This window comes from Delphinus delphis, chromosome 16, assembly GCF_949987515.2.
Source record: "Delphinus delphis chromosome 16, mDelDel1.2, whole genome shotgun sequence".
In the NCBI taxonomy this organism is placed as follows: Eukaryota; Metazoa; Chordata; class Mammalia; order Artiodactyla; family Delphinidae; genus Delphinus; species Delphinus delphis.
The window spans coordinates 6643762-6654491 of NC_082698.1; the positions used below are offsets into that span (position 1 = coordinate 6643762).

General features: G+C 44.1%; 1 protein-coding gene across 1 annotated transcript; it reads left to right on the plus strand.

The window, feature by feature from the left end:
• The first annotated feature begins 629 nt into the window (after positions 1-629).
• TEX36 (testis expressed 36) lies at positions 630-9467 on the plus strand. The gene is made up of 4 exons (XM_060033522.1): positions 630-680; positions 6490-6621; positions 8096-8176; positions 9171-9467. Exons 1-4 carry the CDS (start codon positions 630-632, stop codon positions 9465-9467), a joined length of 561 nt encoding a protein of 186 aa, XP_059889505.1.
• Positions 9468-10730: the final 1263 nt, after the last annotated feature.

Here is a 10730-nt window from a genome sequence, read left to right on the forward strand (position 1 = left end):
TCATGGAGAAAAAGTAAAACACGTGAGAGCGCTCAGCACAGCACCTGGTATTTACTAACTACTCATGATTGCTGCTTCCTCATGGCCTCAGCAGCGTGCAGTAGGGGAGTCACAGTGGGTGAGCTGGGACGTGCAGGCAGCCAGGAAAGGAGCACGTGGGGAGGCCTGAGTCCTGGCTGGGTGTAGACAAGGCAGAGTCAACTCACTGCTCTGAAAACTGAGAGGTTGGAATAGATGGTTACCGTGAGGATATTCAACTCAGAAGTCATCAGAGGATTTGGAAGGTACAGAGTTCGCCATTATCTCAAGACTGTCTGGTCCACACCTGTGTGATCTGTGTGTATGGCTTTCTCACCTGGGACCTGGAGGCTTACACACTGGGGAGCGGCAGCTGCAAGGGACCCGAGGCAGGAGCCCTTGGGGGGCTTGGAACACCCGCACTCCTCCCCCATTGTGATGGGTGGGCTCTGATGCTATGACAACAGGGACCACTCCCGGACTTCCCCTCCTGGTAGAGGCTGAGAATTAAAGGTCAGGAGCAAGGAGGAGTGGCTTCCCAGGTATAGAACTCATGAGGCGATGAAGGGATAAGAGAGCCAACCTCAGCCCCCTTCAGCTTCCTGCAGAAAATGGCCAAAGGGAGACGCTTCAACCCACCTTTAGACAAGGATGGAAGATGGGTAAGAAGGATGATGCCCTCTCTCATCTTTCTCAGGCCACGTGGGTGTGGTCAGGGTACTTCTGCTACTTACCGTAGTATGACGTCTGACAAATCACTTCACCCAGCCTCAGTTCCTTCATCTGTGAAATGGGAATCTCATAGTATCCTTGGGAGGATCAAATGAAATTAATCTGAGTGTAAAGCGCTCAGCAGGCTGGCAACTTGTGACTGTTCACTAAGCAGTCACTGGTGTGCGCTCTGCGTTTTCTCTTTTCTATAACATCTATCTTCTGACACACTATATAATTTATTATATAAACTCCATGAGGCTGGTTATCTTTGTCTTTTCTTTTCCCCACTGGTTGTATCACAGAAAATAGCGGTACTAGCCTCTTCTAGGGCAGTAATACATAGAAATTTTTTTAAAAATTTGTTTGTTTAAAAGGAAAAAGAAAAATGGAAAACATCTTGGAAAATTTGGGCCTGAAGGCTTTAAAAACCCTAAGCAACTTAGTCTTTCTAAATCTCAGTCTCTTTGTCTGTTAAATGGAAGCATAATATACTAAGGTTAGAGGCCATGGTGGGGATTAATGAGATAATTCATACAAAGGTGCTTAGTATAATGCAATGGAAACATAGTAACCACTCAATACTTGCTATTATATAGATAATATATAACATATGTAGATATGTAATATATCTATGCATATATGTCCACCATGCAGAACCCACGGATACTGAAGGGCAACTAAGGGACCTGAGCATCCTTGGATTTTGATACCCACGGTGGGATGGGGGGAACCAATCCCCCACAGATTCCAAGGGATATATATTTATACTGATATTCTTTCTTGTATACCCTGCTCCATTACACAGATTTAAAGTAATGAATGGAAAATATTCACAATAAAGTAGTAAAGTATATAAAAATAAGAATTCAGAACCAGTTTAAATATAATTTAAGAGGCTGAGACTGGGAAAATATGTCACATAGACATGCAGGCCATATGGCCTAAACAGTAGCTATTTGGATATAACATTTGACTCTGAGTTTCATGGCAGCCAAAGTAAAATGGGAAATAACGTGAACTACATACACTAATTGGTTAGGAAGAGACAACATAAGCTTCTCAGACTTAATAGCTTGGCCTCTTTTTATCACCTACAGTATCAGTTAGGGCTGTGTGTGACTGAATATTATAAAAAGCTGACTACGGTGCCTTATGCAGACAGGGGTCTGTGTTTCTCTAGTAACAATCAGTCCAGAGGGAGGCAGTTCAGGGCTGGTACAGATGCCCTAGGGCGTTGTCAAAGGCCCAGGTTCTTTTCAGCCTCCTGTCCTGTTATCCTTAGTGCAGTGTGTCAACTCAGGCAGGTAAATCAACGGATTTACCGGAAAGAGGAAAGTCAACAGATAAATAGATGGAAGGCAGCTGTCAGCTAAGTTTGCCCCCTTTTCTAGGGGAAACAATCTCTTTCCCACGAGCCCCACCCACAGACTTCTGCTTTCATTTCAACTGGTCACATGGCCAATTTAGATGCAAGGGAGTTTGGGGGGGTATTTTTTAACCAACCACGTTGCCACCCCAAACAAAGTCAGGGTTCTGTTATAAGGCAGAAATCGAGAAAGAACGTTGCATCTCCTATTGGTGTCCCAGGAATGTACCTGGGCCCAGTTTAAGTGGGGAGCCTTTGGTGTGGGTCCTTTCTGCTGCCGGCACCTAAGAGCATAAAAAGAATAGTGCTGACGTGAAGTTTCCCAAAGTAAATTGTTGGGAAAATTAAAGAAATTGTTGGCTTTGCATCAGCAGCAGCCCATTTGGGAGACGAATTGCCACATTGGAGGTGACAGTCGTTTCGCAGTTGACCTTGCTGGTGGTAATCTGGCTGTTACTAGGTAGAAAAGGCTCTCTGCACACACTTTCACCTTCCTATTTAATATTTCAGTCATTGAGTGATTGAATGCAGCAAAAATTTCACTGCCAACTAGTTAAAAAGCTGTATTTCACGGTTACAATATCTAACAGAAGGGTTTATTTCACAGCTATCATGTTATAGCCATTAAGTATATATTTTAAAAGAGTGAAATTAAAATGCTAGAGACATTTTTTTTTTACAGTGATTTAGTCCACAGACTTGCAGAATACAAATGAACTCAAGTCAGTTGTCATTTAGCTGGTGACAGGGATCCTTCGTGATGTAGAAAAACTCTCCACCTTGGCCTGATTTTCCATAACTTGGAAAATCAGATTGGAGGAGGGGAAAAGGGAAAGGTTCTGAGTCTGGAGGCCCTCCGTATTATTTATATTTACTTAAAAATTGTTTAAAAGCATTAAAAAATATATAATGAATTAGAAAAATATATATGAATTAGAAATGTATAGGTTGATTTTGAAAAATTTCTGGGATATATTGTTAAGTGAGAAAAGCAAGGTATAAAATAGTGTGTATCATATGGTCCAATTTTTATAAAGCAGTGTAAGTCCCTTTTGTAGGTACGAGTGTTTGTAAAGTACCGTACGAGAGCTATTGTCATTACTATTGTTATCACTGTTATCTGGGGTGTTGGTGGGGGTGACAACAAGGGGAAGGAAACAGAAACCAAAAGTTACCATTAAATTATAAAAAGGCATTTATTGCAAATCTAAACCACAATGAGGGATCACCTCACACCAGTCAGAATGGGCATCATCAGAAAATCTACAAACAACAAATGCTGGAGAGGGTGTAGCGAAAAGGGAGCCCTCCTGCGCTGTTGGTGGGAATGTAAATTGGTGCAGCCACTATGGAGGTTCCTTAAAAACCTAAAAATAGAATTACCATATGACCCAGCAATCCCACTACTGGGCATATACCCTGAGAAAACCATAATTCAAAAAGGCATATGCACCCCAATGTTCATTGCAGCACCATTTACAATAGCCAGGACATGGAAGCAACCTAAACGTCCATCGAAAGATGAATGGATAAAGAAGATGTGGCACATACATACAATGGAATATTACTCAGCCGTAAAAAGAAACGAAATTGGGTCATTTGTAGCGACGTGGATGGACCTAGAGACTGTCATACAGAGTGAAGTAAGTCAGAAAGAGAGAAACAAATATATATTAACGCATATATGTGGAATCTAGAAAAATGGTACAGATGGACCAGTTGGCAGGGCAGAAGTTGAGACACAGATGTAGAGAACAAACGTATGGACACCAAGGAAGGAAAGCAGGGTGGGTGGGGTGGGGGGATGAATTGGGATTGACATATACACACTAATACGTATAAAATAGGTAACTAATAAGAACCTGCTGTATAAAAAATAGACAAAATTCAAATAAAAAAGTAAAATAGAGATCAGAAAAATAAATAAATACAAAGGTCAGATTTATAATTTTATAAATTATAATTTTTGAAGCCACATTTATAATATGATCCTATATGTGCAAATTATGCATGTATATGGGTGTACAGTTGCACAAGGATGCATGACGAAGTTGGTCACCAAAGAGTTAAGGGGAGGACTTCCCTGGTGGCACAGTGGTTAAGAATCCGCCTGCCAATGCAGGGGACACGGGTTCGAGCCCTGGTCCAGGAAGATCCCACATGCCGTGGAGCAACTAAGCCCATGCGCCACAGCTACTGAGCCCGCGTGCTACAACTGCTGAAGCCTGCATGCCTGGAGCCTGTGCTCTGCAACAAGGGAAGCCACCGCAATGAGAAGCCCGCGCACTGCAAGGAAGATCCAACACAGCTTTAAAAAAAAAAAAAAAAAGAGTTAAGGGAAAAGAGTGATGGGATTTCAGGGGAATTCTACTTCCTTCCTTATGTTTTTCTTTATTGTTTGAACTTTTAAAAACCATAAGCATGTATTATAACTCTAATCAGAAGCAAATACAATTATTTTCGTTGGGAAAACGAGGCAATTAATAGATGCACTTCATTAAGAAACATATAAACGATGGCAAAAAAGTCTTCTTCCTTCCCTGGTGCCCTCCTCCGAGGTAACCCTGTCGCTTGGCCATGGAAGAGCCCGTCCACATGATGGTGTGTTGATTTGTGTGGTTGTCTCCTTGCCCTTGATCCCTGTTCCTGCTCTGCTCACCCCACAGGCAGCTATTCACACGTGCATAATGGGAGTTCTTTTACTGAGATGGGTTCTTGTAAATTATGTATTGTCGTTTTGTGTGCATGGATTATTTATTTACATAAATGGTGTTGGGTCATAGATCTCATTTTGTTTCTTCTTTCCGCTCAGCACTGAGTTTACAAGAGCTCTCTGAGGCTATGTGTCATCTGGACAATTGGTTCTCCTTTTCTCTGCCAACAATGCCCCACCAAGTATACCACATAGATGACATAATCTCTCTACCTTTTGACATAAATAGTAGCATACTAAACACACTCTTGTGCAGAAATTAAACAAAAGCCATACTTATATGTGCAGTTATATCATGACTTGAGAAGGAATGGGAGAGAGTGGCAGTGTTAGCTAATATCGTTATAATCCCAAAGAGAAGGAAGGACTGGCTTTGGGTGTGACAGTGGGTTTGGTGACAAGGGAGGGGACAGCTGTGAGCAAAAATAGAACCTGCCAACAGCTATTGAACACTCGCTGGGTGCGTGCATTTTCTCCCTTAATCACATCTACCTTATCAAATAAGTATTGTTATTTCCATTTCACAGATAAAGAAACTGGGGCCTGGAAAAATTAAGTCTCTTGCGGAAGGCTGACCTCATGGGAGAGAGAGCTGGGATCGGTCTCAGGGCGTTTGAATCTACTGTTTGTGACCCAGCACGTTATGCTTCCTCCCTTTTCAGGAATTTTCACTAAGAGTCACGGTCCTGCCTTCTGTTTGTATTGTAATTTCCAGTCATATTCCTCCCCTTGAGATCCCTGCTTCAAAGTCCACTTTGTTGGGGTGGCTTTTAAGAGGCGCTGTTTATATAAAATTGGGGTGAGCTACAGAGGCTGTCAAGCACCACTCGCATCCCTCTTCAGGGGGAATTCGGGAATGGACTACTTGCGCAGCTGCTGAAAGTGTGGCCTGGGAGGTCCACCCCTAGATATTCCGTGGCTGAGAAGAGCTACTGCCCCAAGGTCACTTCCTGGGTCCCCACCATCCTCTTCTACCCAGTGACTGATTGACAAAGGCTCACAGGGGCCCAGTCCTCTCACTCCATCAGGCTGACTCTGAGAAGGCATCCATGTCTAGAGCTCCCTGTGGGGTTGGTCCAGGCCTTTGTTGGGACTCTGCCTCCCTAGGCCCAGTCCTGCTTCCTTCCCTTCTGTTCACAGAGAGATGCTAAAGCCCACCCCCAGCCATCCAAATAATCTTCCCACCCTCTACCATTCTCCATGCTTCATGGAGACTCAACGTGACCCTTCTCTCCTCCCCTTCCCCGTGTCCTGAGGTCCACTTCATAGCTGCAGGAGGTAGGCTCACCCCTGTGAACATGGGCTGAATCCTTGGCCCCAAGTGCAGAGAGCTCCCTTACCACAAGGAAGATCTCAGATAATGCATTCTGTCTCCTCAGAGCACATCAACTCCCTCTCACGGGGCCACACCCTCCTCACCAGGCCTCGGAAACATTTCCAGGCTCCGAGCGGCAGGGTGGCCCCTGTAACTTGAAACAACCGGCAGTGGTGGCCTCGGGCCATGACAATATTTTTTGTCTTGGAAAGAATACTTGAAAATTACAAAAATTATGCCATTTCCATCGCATGCCAGAAGCACCCAAATTGCATTTTAATCCCTTTACAGAGGAAGCCCTGATACTTGGCTTAGAGATTCAGATGTGTCTGGTTTTAATCAAGGCGTGTGCTGTTTTTCCAGTTCCCTCACATTGGACACATGCAAAAGACACCAGAATCCATCACACGTACCATGTTAAAAGAGTCCAATAGTCCACGTTTATCTCGGAGAGTGGAGGAGAAGCTACCACTGATCTACAAAGTGCGGGAGAAGGTGAGTCCTGAGAGCTGGCCGTGTGCCCCCCTGGCTCTTCAAGGGGGTGGCACCGCTGGCACCAGACAACTCTTTCTCAGAGGGAACTGCTCACTTGCTCTCCCTGGACCCCTAAACTCTGGTAGCATCCTACCTCATACGCTGGTCAGTACGATACCTCAGATAGTCTTGAGAAGGAAATACCTCTGGTCCAGACAATAAAGTTAGGCTCCTCTATGGATAGAGTTCTTTTCTTTTCTTTGTGAAGATTTTTTTTGGATGTAGACCATTTTTAAAGTCTTTATTGAATTTGTTACAATATTGCTTCTGTTTTATGTTTCCGGGTTTTTTTGGCCGTGAGCCATGTGGGATCTTAGCTCTCTGACCAGGGACTGAACTTGTACCCCCTGCATTGGAAGGTGAAGTCTTAACCACTGGACTGCCAGGGAAGTCCCTATGGACAGAGTTCTTAACACACACGTTCTTCCTTGCTGGCCAGTTCATGAGCAACTTTAGGGGCATGAGGTGGCCGGAGGGAGAAACAGGGTTAACTTCACATTTAGCCGCCCTGGACCAGAGAGCTCTGGTCTGCTAGAATCCATATTGGGCAGAAGAAGAAGGTGGCCTCAAAATTCTTTTCCAGCTTTCAATTCCATGCCTACAGACTTTCCCTTCCTTGTCTCTCAATAACATGTTTTAAAGAGAATTTTTTTTTTTTTTTTCTGTACGCAGGCCTCTTACCGTTGTGGCCTCTGCCATTGCGGAGCACAGGCTCCGGACGCGCAGGCTCAGCGGCCATGGCTCACGGGCCCAGCCGCTCCGCGGCATGTGGGATCCTCCCGGACCGGGGCACGAACCCGTGTGCCCTGCATCGGCAGGCGGACTCTCAACCACTGCGCCACCAGGGAAGCCCTAAAGAGAATTTTTTATGATTTTCAGCAATCTGGCAATAAGGTTGAGTTTCAAAGCCTTGAGCTGATGCACACACCCAAGACCTCACCCTGTGCCATGTGTGCCATCGCTGTCGATGAATTTAATTCTTCTTTTTTTAAATAAATGTATTTATTTTGTTTATTTTTGGCTGCTTTGTGTCTTCGTTGCTGCGCGAGGGCTTTCTCTAGCTGTGGCGAGCGGGGCTACTCTTCAGTGTGGTGCACAGGTTTCTCATTGCAGTGGCTTCTCTTGCTGCGGAGCACGGGCTCTAGGCGCACGGGCTTCAATAGCTGTGGCGCGTGGGCTCAGTAGTTGTGGCGCATGGGCTTAATTGCTCTGAGGCGTGTGGGATCTTCCCGGACCAGGGCTTGAATCCGTGTCCCCTGCATTGGCAGGTGGATTCTTAAGCACTGCGCCACCAGGGAAGCCCTGATGGGTTTAATTCTTACTTAGAGGTCACTTTGCCTCCTCCGTCTTCCTTCCATGCCCCTGTAGGTGTGTTCTGGAAGCACACTGGGGTTCTGATGTGTGCCTTTTCATCTCTTCCCTTGCTCTTTTCCAGCAAGCAGTGAATAACAACTTCCCCTTCTCTGTACACGACAATCGTCACAGCTGTCAGAACTCTGGATTCTACCTCGACTCTGTGAGTATTTCTCTCCAAGTTGCTAATAAAATGAGAAGCGACATTAAGGCTCTTGATTTTCTGAGACATGTTGAAGATAGAGGACTGACCTCAAAATTGGAACAAGATTAAAGCCTCATAACAGGTTACCGGGGGGGAGAAGAAAGCATAAAATTCTCAGAGTCCCACGTAGCTTTCAAAATCTGCACCAGCCTTCCTTCCACCTAGGTTTCTGTGAATTTCATGCTCATCAAGGTGCTTTCCCATCAACTGTCTGATTTGTGAGATTTCTTGTGAAGATCTGTCATGGGAAGGACGGATTGCCTGTGTGTGTCTCTGGATGGCAGAGCCAGGATCCATGAGGAGTCAAAGGAATGGATGGGGAGCTTACATGATATAAAGGACTTCCTAATAACTGCAGTTGTCTTTTCTCTGGAGGTGGTGTTTCACTGAAGAAAATAAAGTCTGATAGCACTGGTTAGTGGTGGTTAACAAAGCACTGGGCAACGAAAAGAGATTGCGAGCGCATATGTAATTTAAAATTTTCTAATGGCCACATTAGTAAGAGTTGATGAGGAAGCCTGTGATCAGAGACCCAAAGGTGCTGCTTTCTTCATTGGGAATCCTCTGGGATAGGAAAGAATCTTTGGATCTCTCGGTGTAAGAACCATCCCACTGAGTGCTGGAGATGCAGCCTGGGGTGGAAATGCTGAGGAGCCACCTGGGTGCAGAGAACCTACTTGGGGTCCCAGGGAGTCCAGGCTGTGGTCTCTCCGGTTCTGCCCTCCATGTCTCTAGAAGTCCAGTCCTCTTGGTGGGAGTGGAAGGCTCTGAGAACCAGGATGTTGTGAGTGTCAATTTATAGCCTTCAACAGGTTGATAAAGGATGTTTCTTGTAAGGGTGGTCATACTGTGCTTTTAGAGATAGGATGTCATGAAGGTGGTTTTACTAAAGACATCCGAACTGTGTGACCCTGAATATTTTTCTCCTAACCTTCTTGTGATTCTTCTCCAGGGCCTGGGATGTAAGAAGATCTCCTCAGAAAAAGGGCAACACATTTCAAGAAATTTCAATCTTTGGGCATGTGACTATGTTCCATCTTGTCTCGATGGCTTTTCAAATAACCAAATATCATACGTCTATCAGGAAGCTGTGGTGGTCCCAATTTTCAGACGCTTTCCAAGACATTATGATGAGTTATGGAACACTTTTAAATTTATTCCCCAGCAAAGCTATACAGAGTATTTGAAAAAGAATCCAAAAGTAAGGTTCACGATTAACAAAACGGCCGGTTCTCCACTGGAGCCCTAACCCTTCCAGAAGATTCCTGATGAGTTTTGCAATATTGTTATTTCATCACACATTCTAAAAGTATGTATTTTCTGATCCAGCACTGAGGTTTGACATAAGATTTGTTTAGGATTAGAGAATATAGACTGTATGTGCCTCAATGCTGAGGTGAAGTTTTCTTGCAGTGATAACATAAAGAAACATAAAGTCCTTATATAGAGAAACCAGAAAGGCAACAGGTAATGTTGCCACTCCCCCACCTTTAAAGTATTTTTATGGTTTTAATAAGGTTGAAAAATATTCGGGTCCTTATAAAATAAAGATACGTGATGACATACACATTTTAAATGAATGTGTTTTCAACAAAAATGTGCTTAAATTTTGAAATTGCCACATTAACTTTTGGGAGAGGTTTTAAATTACATAATTAATATAGGCTTACATTTTTATCTTGAAATTTCAAACAAACAGAGAAAGCAGGAGTCCCCTTTGATTTCACCACATCTCTAATCCTTGTCCTGTCCCCAGAAGTAAGCTAACCATTTTTTTTAAATTTATTTATTTTATTTATTTATTTTGGCTGTGTTGGGTCTTTGTTGCTGCATGCAGACTTTCTCCTAGTTGTGGCGAGCGGGGGCTACTCTTCCTTCCAGTGCACGGGCTTCTCACTGTGGTGGCTTCTCTTGTTGCGGAGCACGGGCTCTAGGCATGCAGGTTTCAATAGTTGTGGCACGCAGGCTCAGTAGTTGTGGTGCACAGGCTTAGCTGCTCCATGGCATGTGGGATCTTCCTGGACCAGGGCTCGAACCCGTGTCCCCTGCATTGGCAGGCAGATTCTTAACCACCGTGCCACCAGGGAAGTCCCTAACCATTTGTTTTTATTCTGTGCTTTTACAATCACATGCATGTGCGTAACTATTAATACATTGAAATTTTGAACATAAACTGTGTTACACAGTACATATGTTCTTGAAGTACATAACTGATCTTGAAGTTCTTGCAGTGTCAGTATGAATAAACTACTGCACTGTATCCCCTAATATGGATGTACCATGTTTTAAAAAACTATCTTACTAATGAGCCTTTGAATTGTGTCTCATTTTTGACTGTCAGACGTGGTGCTACATGAACATGCTTTATCGGGCTCTTTGGGTGCATGTTTAAATGTGCTCTGGAGTCATCTCTGAAAGTTACCTTCTTAGTGCCAAGTTGGCCCATAGGCACAGAGTATTAATAAACACCGCCAAACCACCTTCAAAACAGACTGGAACAATTAAACTTCCA